Source organism: Pan paniscus, chromosome 18 (assembly GCF_029289425.2).
Source record: "Pan paniscus chromosome 18, NHGRI_mPanPan1-v2.0_pri, whole genome shotgun sequence".
Taxonomy (NCBI): Eukaryota; Metazoa; Chordata; class Mammalia; order Primates; family Hominidae; genus Pan; species Pan paniscus.
The window spans coordinates 99820033-99840441 of record NC_073267.2 but is presented as its reverse complement, the minus strand read 5'-3'; the positions used below and the strand labels follow the sequence as shown (position 1 = coordinate 99840441).

The 20409-nt window shown below is 46.3% G+C and overlaps 1 protein-coding gene across 1 annotated transcript; it reads left to right on the top strand.

The window, feature by feature from the left end:
- The first annotated feature begins 17081 nt into the window (after positions 1 to 17081).
- On the top strand, positions 17082 to 17940 carry CENPBD1P (Putative CENPB DNA-binding domain-containing protein 1). Its single transcript, XM_034941157.4, has one exon. The coding sequence runs from the start codon at positions 17234 to 17236 to the stop codon at positions 17795 to 17797; it is 564 nt and encodes a 187-aa protein (XP_034797048.1). The 5' UTR covers positions 17082 to 17233; the 3' UTR covers positions 17798 to 17940.
- The last annotated feature ends 2469 nt before the right edge of the window (positions 17941 to 20409 follow it).

Sequence of the window (20409 nt, the reverse complement as noted above, 5' to 3'; positions counted from 1 at the left end):
AAATGGAATGCCCAGCAGAGGGGAAGGGAGGAGAAAGGCTGAGTGCTCCACTTCCCTCCTCTCCAATCGGTCCCCTCCAAATATCAAAACAGTCACCATCTAATTAGAATTACTACTGGGTACTAAAGACAAAACAATATTTAGGAAATGCTTTTGGCCCGTAGAGAAGTGTTGAACACAGCAGGCCTGACTGCTGTCCTCAGAAAGGCCTGCTCGCAAGGGCAGTGTCTGGGCACTGTGATTCTGGGAGCGTTCCCACCATTCCTTGAGAAAACAGCTCCCTGGGCCCAAACGCTTTGTGCACCCCCAGCAAAAACCCTGGGAACCAAGTCTCTCCTGAGCTTCCTGGTCAACATCAGGCAGGCGTGGTCACAGCTTGATGCTGGGGGAAGTCAGCGCGTCCCATGTGGCTCCATTGGGGGAGGGTTCAACACTGACCTGGTCTCCCCACAACCCAATGCGCCTTCTCCCCTGGCTGATTTTGCTGTATCCTTTAACGGTAATAAATTAAAGCCCTGAGTGCTACTATAGACTGAGTCCTATGACTTCTCCTAGCAAGTCACCACATCTGGGGTGGTCTTAGGGACCCCAACACGGCCCTAAAGCCAAAGTGAAAATCAAATCTGCCAAAGGTCTAAGTGAAAGTTTTTCCAAATCTGAAAGCTGGCACAGAAGCCTGGACGTGTCCAATGAGGCTTTAGCAGGACTGACAGACAACGATCAGTCACATCTTAGCTACAATCACTCTGACAGGAGGGAGCTCCATCCAGCAGGAGACCACAGGCACTTCGGGCCCTGCCACTAGAATCTGAGAGAGAATCTCCAGAATTCTACCTGCCTCACCTTCTCTCACCCCACGGCAGCCCCTACTCTGTGCTTAAACATACGTCTCAAAGAAACCGCCCACACCACTATGATTCCAATTTTTACACCCTCCTGGCTAAAGCTGGTACTGGATTTGTACTCTCTCTCGGTTCAGTTTCCAATTCAGGGCAGAAGGGCCGGAGAAGACAGAGCAATGACAAACCCAGGAAGTGAAAACACGAACAGGATCCACGCTTAGCAACACTGACTTCTGTGCTGACTCCTGGGACGCACAGAGTATTTCATCTGGTCGTTGCCCTTGTGTTCATAATTACTTTAAGAACATACGATGCAGCGGAAATCCGAGATAATATGAGAGCCACGGGAAGCTCAGAATGACCAAGTGTCGGCCGGGGGCGGTGGCTCACGCCTGTAATCCCAGCACTTTGGGAGGCCGAGGTGGGCGGATCACGAGGTCAGGATATCGAGACCATCCTGGCTAACACGGTGAAACCCCCTCTCTACTAAAAATACAAAAAATTAGCCGGGCGTGGTGGCGGGCGCCTGTAGTCCCGGCTACTCGGGAGGCTGAGGCAGGAGAATGGTGTGAAGCCAGGAGGTGGAGGTTGCAGCGAGCTGAGATTGCGCCACTGCACTCCAGCCTGGGCGACAGAGCGGAAGACTGTCTCAAAAAAAACCAAAAGAACGACCAAGTGTCAGGTACTACATGGGAGCTACAGGGTTGTGTGCAGGGACCCCCAGCACCTGGAAGGATGGGTCAGGGCTGCCCAAAAGGGAGCCTGGGGAAGTCACAGGTGCTCAAGCCCCACCTCTGGACGTTAATTCGACACTTCTGCAGGAGTGGCAGGTAGAAATGAAGAAAGTGCATTTTGACAGGGCTCTCGTAGTGATCGTGCCGCATGGCCCAATTGTGGAAGGCTTCCTGTGCGACTTCAGGGAATTTCTGCTCCAACAGTAACACCCAGCGACTGGTTTTCTTTTGTAACATTGCCTAGCCAAATATTTCCCTGCTTCAATTCTCATGAAAAAACAGTAAAAACAAATATATACATATATGTGTGCGTGTGTATATATATATATAAAAGTATATTATATATATAAAAGTATATATATAAAAGTATATTATATATATAAAAGTATATATATAAAAGTATATTATACATATAAAGTATATATAAAAGTATATATATAAAAGTATACATATATAAAAGTATAGATATAAAAGTATATATAAAAGTATATATAAAAGTATATATATAAAAGTATATATGTAAAAGTATATATATAAAAGTATATATAAAAGTATATATATAAAAGTATATATAAAAGTATATATAAAAGTATATATATAAAAGTATATATGTAAAAGTATATATATAAAAGTATATATAAAAGTATATATATAAAAGTATATATAAAAGTATATATAAAAGTATATATGTAAAAGTATATATATAAAAGTATATATAAAAGTATATATATAAAAGTATATTATACATATAAAGTATATATAAAAGTATATATATAAAAGTATACATATATAAAAGTATAGATATAAAAGTATAGATATAAAAGTATATATAAAAGTATATATAAAAGTATATATAAAAGTATATATGTAAAAGTATATATGTAAAAGTATATATAAAAGTATATATAAAAGTATATATATAAAAGTATATATAAAAGTATATATAAAAGTATATATATAAAAGTATACATGTAAAAGTATATATATAAAAGTATATATAAAAGTATATATAAAAGTATATATAAAAGTATATATAAAAGTATATATAAAAGTATATATGTAAAAGTATATATGTAAAAGTATATATGTAAAAGTATATATAAAAGTATATATAAAAGTATATTATACATATAAAGTATATATAAAAGTATATATAAAAGTATATTATACATATAAAGTATATATAAAAGTATATATATAAAAGTATACATATATAAAAGTATAGATATAAAAGTATATATAAAAGTATATATAAAAGTATATATAAAAGTATATATATAAAAGTATATATGTAAAAGTATATATGTAAAAGTATATATAAAAGTATATATAAAAGTATATATATAAAAGTATATATAAAAGTATATATAAAAGTATATATATAAAAGTATATATGTAAAAGTATATATATAAAAGTATATATAAGTATATATATAAAAGTATATATAAGTATATATATAAAAGTATATATATGTAAAAGTATATATATAAAAGTATATATATAAAAGTATATTATATATAAAAGCATACATATATAAAAGTATATATATAAAAGTATATATGTAAAAGTATATATATAAAAGTATATATAAAAGTATATATATGTAAAAGTATATATATAAAAGTATATATATATAAGTATATTATATATAAAAGCATACATATATAAAAGTATATATAAAAGTATATATATAAAAGTATATATGTAAAAGTATATATATAAAAGTATACATATATAAAAGTATATATATATTTTTTACTACAGACATTGCTTATTACAGATGCCTCTAATAAGCTTGAAAAACAAATTCCAACACAGCTTAAATGTTGCATTTCTGTTTTGTGTTCACACAGAGGCCCTTCGCCATCCTCCTTGCCCATCACTCTCGCTGGTGTAGACTACCACTGCCTGGTTGTGGGGCTCGATCCCCAGCTCCCCTTGAGCAGACTCCAGGTTCCGCTCGAAGGTATCAATGCTGCCAATGTTAAACCACAAGAACTTCTGCAGAGAGCAAGAGCAAGCTTAGGGTGCATCGCCGTGTCCCACACTGAGCCCCACCCTCACACACGCACCTCCCACTGCCTCTTCTCCTAGCCTTAATCTCCACATGGGTGAGGCCTGTGCAGAGGCTAGCTCCAAGGGAAACTAACTAACAGCAGAAGACTCTGGTTTTGGCCCCACGAAATTAGTCTTTAAGTTCTAGATGGAAGTGTAAAATGTCCAACAACTGCTGGGGTGTGCCTTTGTCTCTTTTTCTTTTTTTTTTTTTTTTTTTTTTTGAGACAGTCTCCCTCTGTCACCCGGGCTGAAGTGCAGTGGGATGATCTTGGCTCACTGTAACCTCCACCTCCCGGGTTCAAGCAATTCTCATGCCTCAACCTCCTGAGTAGCTAGGATTACAGGCACAAGCCACCATGCCTGGCTAATTATTGTATTTTTAGTAGAGATGGGGTTTCACCATGTTGGCCAGGCTAGTCTTGAACTCCTGGCCTCAAGTGATCTGTCCGCCTCTGTCTCCCAAAGTGCTGGGATTACAGGCATGAGCCACCATGGCCAGCCATTCCTTTTGGCTTTTTACTCTTTTATCTTTGTCTCCTTCTCTTCTCTCCCCACAATCCTTGATAAGTTGTTCTCAGACACTGCTTGGCAAATCTGAATCCTAGTCAGTCTTATAACGGCTCCTGTCCTCCTTGGAAGGCTTTGTTATTGATACATGCCAATGAGAAAAAAACACATTAACGAGTAGTTGATGGATACTAAGGGAGTATTTTACTGAAAAAAAATAGAAAACTACATTTTTACACGAAATAAACTTATGTCTGCAATACTCAGCCTTAAATTCACCCCTCACTTCAGAAGAGGTCCCAGGGGCAGGAATAACACGCACAGATTGTTTGTTCACAACTTCCAGCCGGTCCACCTGGGAAAAAGAGAAAAATAATCAGCACAGCTAGAGCAGTGAGTATGATATTCAACAGTAAACAGGGGCCTCACCATCAGACTAGCCCACAGCTAAAGCAGTGAGTATCATATTCAACACTAAACCACGGGCCTCAGACTCAGACCAGCCCCACAGTGCAGACCGAGACTCCAACGGTGTCCGAGAAGCTGCATCCACTCTGCTGTGCAGATCCGAGTTTTGTTTTCTGACTGATTTGGACATTTCTAGCCTGGCCTGTGCATGTATTTCAAGAGGAGTTACAATTTGGTATATCTGAGCACCAAAGATTCCAGAGTGACTTAAAAATCTAAAAGGAAGGCCAGGCGCAGTGGCTCAGACCTATAATCCCGGCACTTTGGGAGGCTGAGGAGGGTGGATCACTTGAGGCCAAGAGTTCGAGACTAGCCTGGCCAACGTGGTGAAACCGTCTCTACTAAAAATACAAATACTAGCCAGATGTGGTGGTGTGTCCCAGTAATCCCAGCTACTCAAGCGGCTGAGGCAGGGAGAACTGCTTGACCCCGGGAGGCGGAAGTGGCAATGAGCCAAGACTGTACACTGCACTCCAACCTGGGCAACAGAGTGAGACTCCATCTGAAAAAAAAAAAATCTAAAAGGCATAGAGGTCTCAGACTGACAATACAGCAAAGTCTTCCAGAACTCATCCAGAAACATTTCGCCCACACAGCTGCAGATACCACAAGAAAATGGTGCCACCAAGAATGAAACTGCAACCCCAAAGGCCTCCACGAAGCCACCCAGCGGCGAGCACAGCCCGACAGCCAGTGCGCAGCAAAATCACAACTTGAGAGTGCGGCCATTTCCTTAGGTATCATGACAACAGCGTTGCTTTCTCCTCTCCACAGAATCTGAAACCACTATAACCCTACTTTTCTTGACTACTCAGGGTCATGTGACCAACACGAACGTGTTTATGACAGGGGCCTCTTGACCGTAACGCAACCGCATCACGGTCAGCATGTCAGATACCTGGAGAGGACCTCACAGAAGCTCTGGGATCTGTCCAGAACACACACACCAGCAGGCATCTTGCTCCTCACGGCAGCAGCTGTGAGTGAAGACCAACAGCAGAGACGGGCTGCAGCAGCTCTCCCTTCCTCCCATAAGGAGTCATCAGGGACCTCTCTGAAGACAGGTGTGTGCCCTGTGGCCAGACAAAAAGGCCTTGGGTGGTGGTTCACAACTGTAATCGTAGCACTTCAGGAGGACAAAGTGGGAGCATCACTTGAGCCCAGGAGTCTGAGACTAGCCTGGGCAACATAAGGAGACACTGTCTCTAAAAAAAAAAAAAGTGCGGGCTGGGCACAGTGGCTCACGCCTGTAATCCTGGCACTTTGGGAGGCCAAGGTGGGAGGATTGCCTGAGCTCAGGAGTTCAAGACCAGCCTGGGCAACACAGTGAAACCCTGTCTCTACTAAAATACAAAAAATTAGCAACCTCCACCCCCCATGGAGGTGTAGTGGCCGGAACCTGTAATCCCAGCTACTCAGGAGGCTGAGGCAGGAGAATCACTTGAACCAGGGAGGTGGAGGTTGCAGTGAATACAGATCGTGCCACTGTACTCCAGCCAGGGCGACACAGCGAGACTCCATATCAGAAAAAAAAAAAAAAATTACATTTTTTACAGTCCCAGATACTCAGAAGGCTGAGGTGGGAGGCTGGCTTGGAACCAGAAGGTCAAGACTTCACACCACTGCACTCCAGCCTGGGTGACAGAGCAAGACCCTGTCTCAAAATAATTAATTAATTAATTAATTAATTTTTTAAAAAAAAGGCCTTAGCCACAAACCCTGGTGGGAAAACAAGACTTTCCTACAGAAAGAAGTTCAGATCTTAACACTGTATCACTTAACAAACGTCCTTCTGAGGGCAACTGAGAAGCACGGCACCTGCTCTCATGTAACTTTATACTAAACCCTGAGCAGTGCTTCACTGGCCTTCAGCAACCCGACAGACCCAGGCTCAGTGAACGACAGGCGGAGGCTTGCTGGTTACTAAACCCTGAGCAGTGCTTCACCAGCCTTCAGCAACCCGACAGACCAGGCCCAGTGAAGGACAGGCAGAGGCTTGCTGGTGCCACATGCCCCTGTGCACAGACACAAAGCCCCGGCCGCTGTCCAGGGTCAGCCAGCAAAGGACAGGGGTGCAGGAGGGGACACGGGTACACTAGGGGAAACAAAAGATCTGAATTAGATATGTAATTGATACTTGATGATAAACAGACACAATCAGACAATCAGAACTTACTCACAGAAGCTGAAGCTAAAAACAAAAAGCCAAGATGTTAAGGAAGCTTCCACCTTGCAAGAAAATGGGCTTATTAACCTTCTGTTGGGGAAAGTAAAACTGTGTCTCATCTAAAAAATGAGCTTCCTAACCTTCTGTTGGGCTGGCTACTGGGAAAAGTAAACCTGTGTCTCATCTATGGCCTGAGGGTGGGACTGCCCAGGACATCTACCACACAACGGGTTTTCAACCCAGGCCTCAGAGCTCACAGCTTCTTAAGGGCATCGCAGACCACGTGCACCACTACAGCGGCCTCCTTCCCAGGTAGGTAAACTATAAATTCCTCTCACCAGACCTCTGGCCAGGTAATACTGTACAAAGTGCTTCCAAGTGATTTCTCTTCCAGGATCTCGAAAATAGAGGTAGAAAAATCCCACGGCAACGCCTGCCCCTAAAAGGGCCAGACTACGGAAATCCTCGTCACCCCAGGGGAAGTCCCCCCTGTGGAAAAAAGAAAACACATTTTTCAGTTAAATGAAGGTAGTTTCTTTACGAAAATAGCTATTTCCTTTTTCAGATGTTATTAGAAAAGTTTTCCAACCCCCCCCCCCGACCGTACACAATGTAGCCTCAGTTCCTCTCATGAGGAAAGATCTTTACATGGTGTATGACACACACTGAAAGCCGCAGCTCACCAGATGCCTCAGGAGAAGCAGAAAGTCCACAGAGAGCGCTGTGTTTGAGCCACTGTTGCTAGGGTTCTCTCTTATGGGGGTCTGTTAAAATCCAAACAGAGGCCAGGCGTGGTGACTCAGGTCTGCAGTCCCAGCACTACAGGAGGCCAAGGTGAGAGGACTGCTTGAGCCCAGGAGCCTGGGCAACGTTGGGTGACCCCATGTCTACAAAAAATTTAAAAAAAAATTAGCCAGGAGTGGTGGTGCAAGCCTGTGCTCTCAGCTGCTCTAGAGGCTGAGGTGGGAGAATCATCTGAGCCTGGGAAGTCAAGGCTACAGTGAGCAGTGATCCTATCACTGCACTCCAGCCTGGATGACACAGTGAGACCCTATCTCAAAAATAATAATCATAATAAAATCCAGATAGAAATCTCAGCACATTTTTTTTTTAATTTTTTTTTTTTTTGGAGACAAGGTCTTACTTGGTCACCCAGGCTGGAGTGCAGTCGCACGATCATGGTTTACTGCAGCCTCAACCTCTCGGGCTCAAGCAATCCTGCCTCAGCCTCCTGAGTACCTGGGACCAGAGGTGCACGCCACCACGCCTGGCTAATTTTTTTTTTTTTTTTTTTTTTTGTAGAGGCAAGGTTTCACTATGTTGCCAAGGCTGGTGTCAAAATCCTAGGCTCAGGCAATCCTCCCACCTCCCAAAGTGCTGGGATTACAGGCATGACCCACTGCACCGGGCCTCAGTACATTTTTAGAAACTAATTTCTTTGAAACTTATGAACGAATTCAACAGTTCACCTTTAAACAAGCAGAAAGATTGATATGGGTTTAAATTTATGTGTTCCCCCAAAATTTCCATGTTGGAACTCAACCCCTAAGGTGAAGGTATTAAGAGATGGGGCCCCTGGGAGGGGATTAGGCCCCAAGGGCTCTGCCTTCCCGAATGGGATTGGTGCCCTCACAATCTGTTGCCCAGGTTGGAGTGCAGTGGTGTGATCATGGCTCACCGCAGCCTCGACTCCCAGCTTCATGCACTCCTCCCGCCTGAGCCTCCTGAGTAACTGGGACTACAGGCACGCACCACCACGCCTGGCTTATTTGTGTATTTTTTGTGGAGACAGCGTTCGTGTTGTCCAGGCTATGATCTTGTACCTCCAGCCTCCACAACTGTGAGCAGTAAATGTATCCTGTTTATAAATTACCCAGTCTGATGTATTGTTACAGCAGCAGGCGCAGACTAAGATGCACACAAACCTTCTGCATCCGCCTCCACCAGGCAACGTTATCCCGCTTCCCTCCTCTCCTGCCTCCGTCTCCTCCAGACTCAGCATTCTCTAGTTCACCAGTCTCTGAGAGAAAACAAAGTAAGACTTCACAAAGCAATTACATATGATTTTCCAGAGAAAGAAGATTCAGAAAACAGAAAAACACCTTCCAACACACAATTTTAATAACACCAGTGCCTTCTGGAAATAAAGAAACAACAGGAAAAGGATGAGGCTGGGGAGATATTGCTGAGAAGTAGCTTCAGATACATCTAAAATCCCTAAAATTTCACCTTGCTGGCTTCATATTGAGCTTTAATAGTAAACTTTTTTGGGGTAACAGTCCCAAAACTGGCTGTTATTAGGGGAAAGAAAGAAAGGAAGAAAATGGTAAGACAGACTGGTATGGGTGGTCCCCCTTCTCAAGAGAACCAGGGAACACAAACCACCTGTTCTAAGCAGAGTCTGCCTCTCCTCCAAAAAATCTGGCCTCCTACGTATATTTGTGTCCCACGGACCTACCAGCCTCTTCCTGTAATGTTCCAGGACAAGTTCCAGAACAAGTAAGCCATGACACTGTCCACTTCACAAATACAGTGCTACTCCAACAGCCGCAAAATAACACCATGAAAGGCCAGAGAAGGCCAAGGTGACCCCAGGAATGGCAAACATATTACAAGATGGAGTAAAAATTTGCAAAATTTTAAGGACAAACATGAGTCTTCAAAGAAACATTCCTTGGCCGGGCACAGTGGCTCATGCCTGTAATCCCAGCCCTTCGGGAGGCCCAGGCGGGCAGATCACGAGGTCAGGAAATCGAGACCATCCTGGCTAACACGGTGAAAACCCGTCTCTACTAAAAATACAAAAAAGTTACCCGGGCATGGTGGCGGGCGGCTGTAGTCCCAGCTACTCGGGAGGCTGAGGCAGGAGAAGGAGGAGAATGGCGTGAACCCAGGAGGCAGAGCTTGCAGTGAGCCGAGATTGTGCCACCGCACTCCAGCCTGGGTGACAGAGCGAGACTCTGTCTCAAAAAAAAAAAAGAAACATTCTTTTCGTAGCAAGGCAAGTCACCACACCTCCCAATATGACTTACGTGTTTCTTCACCCCATGCTCACCAGTACACAAGCAGGAGACATTTCACAGGGGAAACACAAAATACTGACTTCGCCAATCCCAAAACCCAGTCCACACCATCACACCATGATATAATTTTTAAATGATTTGTCGAGGCTTAGGATCTAAACCGGTTGAGAAGGTGCTGGTGACTTGGGAAGGATGGGTACCGCCCAGGAGCAAGCTCAGGGAAGACGATGTCACCATCACACACTCACAGGCCCACCTGCTTATCAGTTCCCAAGGAGATCAGCCCATTCAGTGAATGCTTTAAAAGTACTCAACTGTAAAACTTCACAGTCTGATTTTTCAAACTGGCCCTTTTACCTTTTTTTGGTGCTGTTGATGTTTCTCAGTTTGTGTTCCTTCCACTCCTCTTAAAGTATTTCTCAAACCCTGAGGGACAAAATGATGAGGTTCTAGTATTTCATTTCATTTTTTTTTTTTTCTTTTTGAGACAGAGTCTCACTTTGTCACCCAGGCTGGAGTGCAGTGGCACGATCTCGGCTCACTGCAACCTCCGCCTTCCGGGTTCAAGTGACTCTCCCGCCTCAGCCTCCCGAGTAGCTAGGATTACAGGCGCCCGCCACTACACCCAGCTAAATTTTGTATTTTTGGTAGAGACGGGGTTTCACCGTGTTGCCCAGCTGGTCTCGAACTCTTGACCTCAGGTGATCTGCCCGCCTCGGCCTCCCAAAGTGCTGGGATTACAGACGGTAGCGCCCAGCCTGGTTCTAATATTTTAGAAGACAGAATCACACCAAGAAAAGCAACCGTACTGTCAAGACGATATAGAGAAAGTGAGAGAGACGCCAGTTTTCCCTCCTCCTGCCTCTCTTCTTGCTTCATACAATCGGCATGTGCCCTCAGGTCCTAACACTGAGGCAAGTGCAGGGAGCACCTTCTACTCTGTGGAGACACAGGGTCTCCAGGGGCTTCAGTGAACACTGTCCCTGGACACAAAGCACAAAGCACAGGTCCATGGCCTACAGAAGGACTCCAAGTGGGCAAGTGTGCTCTGAGCTAATGCCAGTCTGCACATTGTTTCTGTTCTGCTTTCCAAACATGAGGCTTAGCTGGTCCTCAGAGTCAGATATGCAGAAACCAAGGTTTGTTCCCATACCTTCCAAAAGATTCATCTAGCACCTTCCTTTGGAAAGAGCTTTTCTCTCACCAGCTTTAGTGAGATATCAACACCATAAAGACATGGAGAAGGTGTTGGATGTTGTGTGGCTCAATATGGAAGCCAGGAAGGGGTAGGATGGGGCGGGGTGGAGTGGGGTGTGCCCTGAGTTGTCTGGATCCTCGCCCCCTGGTCACTCACTGTAGAAGTCACACTCTGAGGAAGCCACTCAGTTCCTGTAAACCTCATGCTGTTAATGATGGTGGATGAAAGACAGGTACCTTTGGGTGGTTTTGAACACAGCCACCGGGAAAATAACGTCGGTCTTGCCTGCAGAGTCAGCTTCTGAAAGTGGATCCCCTGGAAGCACTGAAACAAGAGACCAGATGAGCTTTACTAGCTTCTTCTGCAATACAACACTGCACATTCTCACTGGCCACAACCACTGGAGCAAGCAGGATGAGGTGTGAGCTTATTGCCTTAAATATCCCATTAGAAATATGATTCAATAGAATAAACAGGAACAAGTTCACTGCAGAAATGCACTGCAAATTTTTATAGCTATAGCCTCCAACAGCAAGAAAAAACTCCCCCAAAAAACAAAAAACACGGCTTAGAAACTGAGGCAATTTATTTAGTAACTTGAAATATTGCAGCTTCAAAAACAAGACTGTAAGACTAAAACATAAAATTGTGTAAAATTTAAATACTGAAATACACTATGACTCATCTTTGGTCGACCAAGAGGTTATTTTCTTTTTTTTTTTTTTTGAGACAGAGTTTTGCTGTCGCCCAGGCTGGAGTGCAGTGGTGTGATCTCGGCTCACTGCAACCTCTGCCTCCTGGGTTCATGCCATTCTCCTGCCTCAGCCTCCCCAGTAGCTGGGACTACAGGCACCCGCCACCACGCCCGGCTAATTTTGTATTTTTGGTAGAGATGGAGTTTCACCATGTTGATCAGGCTGGTCTCGAACTCCTGACCTCGTGATCCACCTGCCTCAGCCTCCCCAGTAGCTGGGACTACAGGCACCCGCCACCACGCCCAGCTAATTTTATATTTTTGGTAGAGATGGGGTTTCACTGTGTTGATTAGGCTGGTCTCGAACTCCCGACCTCAGGTGATCTGCCCGTTCTGGCCTCCCGAAGTGCTGGGATGACAGGCATGAGCCCAGCCTTTTTTTTTTTTTTTTTTTTTAAGATGGGGTCTCATTGGAGTGCAGTGGCTATTCACAGCAGGGACAACAGACAGGTAATACAGCATCCAGCAAGAGGTAAAAGTTTTTGTCAGGCCAAGAAAACAAATAATTTTTCCAGAAGCTCTGTATTTTCTTCAGTCTTCAAGGAGGAAAACGTCGGCCAGGTGCTGTGGCTCATGCCTGTAATCTCAGCACTTTGGGAGGCCGAGGCAGGAGGATCACTTGAGGTCAGGAGTTCGAGACCAGCCTGGCTAACATGGTGAAACCCCGTCTGTACTAAAAATACAAAAATTAGCCAGGCATGGAGGTGGGCGCCTGTAATCCCAATTACTTGGGAGGCTGAGTCAGGAGAATTGCTTGAACCTGGGAGGCGAAAGTTGTATTGAGCCAAGATCGTGCCGCTGCAATCCAGCCTAGCGACAGTAAGACTCTCTCAAAAAAAAAAAAAAAAACCACACACACACACACACAAATATTAAAAAACAAAATCTAAGCACTCAAATAACCCAGTACTAACTGTATCCAACAAAATCCCAACATAACCAGTGAATTTATATTGTCCCCAATATTTTATTTTATTTTTTTGAGACAGAGTCTTGCTCTGTCACCCAGGCTGGAGTACAGTGGTGCCATCTCAGCTCACTGCAACCTCCGCCTCCTGGGTTCAAGCGATTCTCCCTATCTCAGCCTCCCAAGTAGCTGGGATTACAGGTGCACACCACCACACTGGCTAATTTTTGTATTTTTATTAGAGACAGAGTTTCACCATATTGGTCAGGCTGGTCTTGAACTCCTGACCTCAGGTGATCCACCTGTCTCAGCCTCCCAAAGTGCTGGGATGACAGGTGTGAGCCCCCAATATTTTATTAAAATGAAACAAGACCCACAGTTGACAACACCTATGTTATTTCAGCTGTGTCAACATTCAGGGGGAGGCTGACTCTGTAGGCTACTACCCCAAAGTAAAATCATTCCCCAGTTAGTAACTTTCTAATTAACTACATTATTCAAATATCCCTATAAAAGACCACAGTAGACTAAAAAGTAAGACATACTATGAAAAAGATATTAAAATCATAAAAAAAAAAGCAACTCAGAAAGAGAATGCTGACAGTAAAGGTTGTGGGGCTAACAAACGATTCCACATCGTGAACGAAATCGATCTGCAGCAGCCATCCCAGCACCAATGGCACACAGTACCTGACACAGAGCTAGCAATGACTCTTGAAGGATCCCATGAATGTTTCCCCGATGGGGGGTTGGAACCCAAGGTGTGGGTCAACAGGAAACCTACACAAACAACAGAAGGTGGCCATACTGCACGTTGTAGGGTGCCAGGTGCCTCTTACCTCACTTGATCCCCATTGCCCATCTGAGAAAGTAGAACCTGAGAGGTAATGTGAGTGCCTGAAGACAGCTGGTAGCTGAAAGTGTGCAATGAGAATTCTGATGCCCCAATCTTCCAGAGCGTTTCCATGACTACCCCAGGACCACCTCAAAGACAGTGTGGCACTGGTACTGGTGGCTGGGTAGATACCAGGTAGCCTACAGCCCTGAAGGTACAAAGTATGACTCTTCAGGCTTCCAAAACTTGATAAAACATCCAATTCCTTTGCTTTAATTCGCAATTTAGTCCTTTTGTGATTTGGTTAGGAGACAATCTGGTTAAGCCTGATGTAGTTCTCACAGTAAATGTAAACACTAAGATAGGAGTTTACCATTCCTTCTTGGAGTTTTCTGCAAGTCAGTTCACAGCTCACAGTAAATAACCTTGCTAAATTAGTTTTTGTATATGTAAAGCCAAGATGTGAAGGTAGGCAAAACACAAACTCCCTTAAACAGGGCAAAGTGCTGCTGTCCTCTTTCCAGTCAGGCCATAAATGAGTTGACCCTTATTCTGGGTCCCACAGACACACACAGCACACAGGTGCAACGTCAGCAGGCCTATGAGGCCCTGCCCCTCCTTGACCTGTCTATCACTAACCTCTTCCTCATACTGATCACACAGAACTCAAGGCTGGACCCACCCTAGGGCAGTGCACTTTCTATTCCATCTTCCTAGCAAGCTCATCTCAATCCCTCACTTCCTGCAGGGGACACAACAAATAACAGGTTTTATCCCTCCTCCATTCCCTTTCTTCATTTTCTATTTCCTTTATTCTGCTTCCTTTTCCTAACATGCCTAATACTTGCTTATCCATTGTCTGGTTCCTCCTTGCACAGCACGTAAACTCTACGAGAACAAGGACAGAGTAGGTAGCTCAATGAATGAAAGATGACTGCATGGAAGCCTCCACAACATAAGCTTCCATGAGGAGAGCTGTTAGGGTGTTTTTTGTTTTGTTTCGTTTTTTTTTTTTGAGACAGAGTCTCACTCCCAGGCTGGAGTGCAATGGTGCGACCTTGGCTCACTGCCACCTCCGCCTCCCAGGTTCTAAGCGATTCTCCTGCCTCAGCCTCCCGAGTAGCTGGGATTACAGGTGCGTGCCACCACACCGGGCTAATTTTGTATTTTAGTAGAGACGGGGTTTCTCCACATCAGTCAGGCTGGTCTCGAACTCCCCACCTTAGGTGATCTGCCCGCCTCAGCCTCCCAAAGTGCTGGGATTACAGGCGTGAGCCATCGTGCCCAGCCGTCTCTACTAAAAATACAAAATGAGCCGGGAATGGTGGTATGCGCCTGTAATCCCAGCTTCTCGGGAGGCTGAGGCAGGAGAATCGCTTTGAACCTGGGAGCCGGAGGTTGCAGTGAGCCAAGATTGCGCCACTGCACTCCAGCATGGGCAAGAGGGAAACTCTGTCTCAAAAAAAAAAAAAAAAAAATGCAAACTGCTGCCACCTCTCCAACCTCTCTGCATGTCACCCTCAGTCCACAAGTCATAAAGCTCTCAAAAGAGAGCAAGCCAGTGGGGCAGAGCCCTTGCCTGTCGTGTTCACCAAGATATTCCCTGGTAAATGATTAACAGATCTATCTCTAATAAATGAGAAGCAGATGAATGATCCAGTCCGGGAAGGAACTCAAAGATCATTCAACGTCCGTCCTCCCTTCATAAAGGGGTCTATAGCAGTTCAATGATTCAAAACTCTCCTGGGCTATATTAGGCTGTACACACCGATATTGCATATTGCTGACTTTCAATATGTGTTAGCAACCAGAAGGACCTCTGCAATGCTGATGCCACATGGCCAAAGCTGAAAGACTGCTTTCACTCATATTGCTAGCAACTAAACCATCATACACTTTCCCAAATGAATGGAGATGGGGGGGGGGGGGAGTTCATTCCTGAAGACAGGACAGAAATACTCATGGGATCCTTCTTCTTATTTTACTGCTGTCTGAAAACCATGACAGCTTTCTGGGATCAAAATTCAAAAACTCTGCATTAGAAAAACAATTCAACGTTACTGCTGCCCACTGGGATGTATCTATACAAAAATAAAGCAATCTTAAAATACAGAATATTCCGCTCTTAGACCCTAACCCTATAAAACAGGGTTATGAGCAGGGCACGGTGGCTCAAGCCTGTAGTCCCAGCTACTTCAGAGGTTGAGAAAGGAGAATCGCTTGTGCCCATGAGTTCGAGATCAGCCTAGACAACACAGCGAGACTCCGGCCCCGCTCCCAAATTTTTAAAAATAATATAATAACAATAGGATTATAGCGGTATCTACCTATAGGGCGGGTATAAGACTTAGATAATCCGCGTAACGCCCTTAGCTCTCAGCATTAGCTGTTACGACAGTGACTGGTCGCTGTATAAAGAACAGTTTGCAAAACCCTTTCATGCCTCTTATCGTATCTGGTTCACTGAGTAACTGCGAGGTGGATAAAGCCGAACGCCGCCGAGCCCAGGAGGAAACGGGCTGGCACGCGGGGCCACAAAGCTGGTTCGCGAGGAGGTGGGACTCAAGCGCAAATCGCTCAACGCCCGGCGCTTTACAAAGCCGAGCAAGGAGGCTGCAGGTCCCGGTTCCGATGTCCGAGGGGAGCGGGCATCCAGTAAACAGCGGGAATTCCGCAAGAAGTGGGTGGAAGAGGTAGCGGGGAGAAGAGCAGGAGTTTGGAGACGGAGGAGGCGGGGGGCGGGAAGCTCTGGCCAGGGGCTGTCGGCCTCACTGCGCGGACCAGGTCAGGGCCGCCGCGCTCCCGCGCTCCCCCGCGGCCGGCGCAGGCGAATGGCGTCACGCGGCGTCCAGCGCAGACCAGCCGCCCGGCACCGACGGAGAGCGCCTCCCCGCTCACCTGTCGGGCCTTGCCCAGGGCCCTCGCGCTGGTCTTGGCCGTCCTGCCGCCTCCTGGGCCACCACATCGCCACAACAAGGCCAGCGGCCCGGCCACCGCTCTACTGCCGGCCGCCGCCAGCAGACGGTACCACACCCCCAGACCCAGACCCCGCGCCGCCCGGGCGCGCGCATGCGCAATGGGAGAGCGGTCCTAGGGCCCCGCGAGCGCAGGGAGGCCTCGCGCATGCGCGGCAGGGGCGCGGCGCCGGTTGGGGCCCCGTCTTGGGTATCCAGGCCGTCGCCTGACCGTTCGAGGGTTTGATCGCCAGCGCAGCCTCGCCCTGCCCAGACAGCTGGGCGCTAAGGGGATAGCCAGCGCCTTTACACTTATCTTAAATCGGGCATCTGCATCAACACTTATTTCGGGGGTCCTCCATGGAAAGCAGCTGCCGAAACTGAACACCCGCCCGGTCCGCCCTCCGCTGCACTGGAAAACCGCCCCTGGACGTTTCTGCCGCAGTGTCCCCCTCACGGAGTTCCGTTTGTCTGCTTGGTCGGTTGTTCTCTGCAGCCCCAGGACCCAGGCCGCTTGTATGTGCCTGCGGCCGCACGGCCCCAACACGCGGACTTCGAGCGGTACCGGGAGACCCGCGCGGCCTCCTCGGAGTGGACAGTGAAGCAGCTGGGCTAGGCAGTGGGGCTGGGCCTGCCCTGGGGACCCGTCCACGTCTCCAGGACATCAGCCTGAGCCTCTTCGCAGCCTCGTTTTCTGTTGACCGAGTTCTGCAAGGGGACGTAGAGGAACCACAGCGTTCTTGCGCTTGAGACCGCTGTGATTTTCTGACATTTTGGAGGCAGAAATGCCTGGGGAAAGGCCCACAGATGCAACTGTCATCCCTAGTGCCAAAAGGGAACGGAAAGCGATTACCCTTGACCTCAAATTGGAAGTGTTACGACGATTTGAAGCGGGTGAGAAGCTCAGTCAGATCGCAAAGGCCTTAGATCTTGCTCTCTCTACAGTGGCGACCATTCGAGATAGCAAAGAAAAAATCAAAGCGAGTTCACAAATAGCTACTCCTTTCAGAGCCTCTCGGTTGACTCGCCATCGAAGTGCAGTGATGGAGAGTATGGAGCAGCTGCTGAGCTTGTGGCTGGAAGACCAGAGCCAGCCAAATGCGACCTTGAGCGCCGCCATCGTTCAGGAGAAGGCTGAGTTTGATGACCTGCAGCGTGAACATGGCGAAGGTTCTCAAACGGAGAGGTTTCACGCAAGTCAAGGGTGGCTTGTGAGATTCAAGGAGTGCCACTGTTTTCCCCACTTCAAGATGAACAGCGCAGCTCCCAGCAACAAGGACATGTACACAGAAATGCTGAAAAGCATCATCGAAGAAGGTGAGTACACCCCCCGGGTGTCTTTAACGTAGATGAGACGAGACTTGATTGGAAGAGAATGCCCTAAGGAACGTTTATTTCCGAGGGAGAGAATGCTGAGCCAGGGTTTAAGTCATCCAAAGATCGCTTGATGCTGCTGCTTGGTGGCAGTGCAGCTGGGGACTTTAAGTTGAAGCCCCTACTGGTGTACCGCTCAGAAACCCGCAAGGCTCTGAAGGGTTCTTGAAGCCCAGTTTGCCCGTGATTTGGCGCTCCAACAGAAAGGCTTGGGTGACCGGGAGCATCTTTCATGAATGGTTCACTTACTTTTTTTGCCGTTGAAAAATACAGTGCCCAAAATAATCTCACCAACAAAGCACTGCTCATACTAGACAGTGCGTCATGCCACTCTGTAAATTTGAGCGACCTTTCTGATAACTAAGAGTAGAATACCTTCAGGCCAGGCGCGGTGGCTCACGCCTGTAATCCCAGCACTTTGGGAGGCCGAGACGGGCGGATCACCTGAGGTCAGGAGTTCGAGACCAGCCTCAGCATGGAGAAACCCCGTCTCTACTAAAAATACAAATTTAGCCGGGCGTGGTGGTGCAGGCTTGTAATCCCAGCTACTAGGGAGGCTAAAGCAGGAGAATTGCTTGAACCTGGGAGGCGGAGGTTGTGTTGAGCCGAGATCGCGCCATTGCACTCCATCCTGGACAACAAGAGTGAAACTCCGTCTCAAAAAAAAAAAAAAAAAAAGTACAAGAGTATAATACCTTCATGACAGTACAACTGACTCAATCCAGACCATGTGTCAAGGTGTAGCCTCGACCTTGAAAGCTCATTATCTGAGAGGGACTTTTCAGCACATCCTAGAAGCAGCAGATGGTGAGGACACAGCTATGATCAGGGAATTTTGGAGAAACTACAGCATCATGGATGCTGTGGACATGGCCATCGCATGGGAGGAGCTCAAACCAGCACTAATGAACAGCGTGTGGAAGAAGATTTGGCCTGAGTGTGTTCAGGCCCAGCGTTTTTCCCAGGCAGATAACATTGCACAGTTTCAAAAAAACATTGTGACCCTTGCCAGAAATGTGGCCTTCGAAGAGGTTGCTGAGGCTGCTGTGGACCAGTTGCTGCAGTCCCATGAAGAAGATCTCTCAAATGAGGAACTGATGCGGCTGGAACAGGAGCCGGCAGTGGGGGAGGAGGAGAGGGAAGATGGTCCCTGGGCACTGTGGCAGCTAACCACAGGAAGACTGTCGGCAGCCCTCTCACATTTTGAGGTTGGCTTGTAGGTCCTTGCTAGTAACAGCCCTAATGATGACTGGAAACTGAGAGGTTCCAGAGAAATCAGTGTTGCAGTAAACTGCTACCAGGAGCTGTACAATGAGAAAAAGCGCCACTCAAAACAACTCTCTTAGGTCATTTTTCAATGTGTGTAACCAAAAGTTAATCAGAATAAAGCGGAAGCACCGTGATGACCTCAACAGTGGAGGCCCAGCCAGGCCTCCCTGCTCTGTGGTGTTGGACATCCCTGGAAACCTTGCTGTTGGTATTTCCATTTTGATACTTGAGAGCATCAAATTTTGTCATTAAAATGTTATTTAAATATATGCTTTTAAAAGCTCATATATGTGTAAGAATCGCCAGGAAAACTTTTTTTTTCTTTGAGACAGGGTCTTGCTCCATCATCCAAGCTGGAGTGCAGTGGCACAATCTTGGTTCACTGTAGCCTCGACCTCCAAAGTTCAAGCAATCCTCATACCTCAGCCTCTGGAGTGTTGGGACTACAGGCACATGCCACCACCACCAGCTAATTATTTTGGTAGAGAAGGAGTCTGTGTGTTGCCCAGGCTGGTCTGGAACTCCCAGGCTCAAATGATCCTCTAGCCTGGACCTCCAAAAGTGCAGGGATTAAAAGTGTGAACCACCATGCCCAGCAGAAGACGTTTTTTAAAACAGAAAAACTGAGGCCGGGCACGGTGGCTCACGCCTGTAATACCAGCACTTTGGGAGGCTGAGGCAGGAGGATCACAAGGTCAGGAGATCAAGACCATCCTGGCTAACATGGCGAAACCCCATCTCTACTAAAAATATACAAAAAAATGGCCAGGCACGGTGGCTCACACCTGTAGTCCCAGCACTTTGGGAGGTCAAGGCGGGCAGATCATGAGGTCAGGAGATCAAGACCGTCCTGGCTAACGAGGTGAAACACGTCTCTACTAAAAAATACAAAAAAAATTAGCCGGGCATGGTGGCAGGCGCCTGTAGTCCCAGCTACTCAGAGGCTGAGGCAGAAGAATGGCATGAACCTGGGAGGCAGAACTTGCAGTGAGCCGAGATCACACCACTGCACTCCAGCCTGGGCAACAGAACGAGACTCCATCTCAAAAAAAAAAAAAAAAAGAAAAGAAAAATTGCAAAGGGGAGACTAGCCCTTCCAGACATTAAAACCTAGATGAAATAAATATTAATCAATGTGACCATATAAAAATGTAAGCAAAGTAAAACTTTGCCATAGGAAAGAAAATAACACAAAGTCAAATGGCAATTCACAAAGAAAATATTTCCATCTCACAAATAACAGGTTAATATTCCCAATATGTGAGAAACTCAGATTAAGAAGAAAAAATACCAAGAACCCAATCGAAAAAATGGGCAC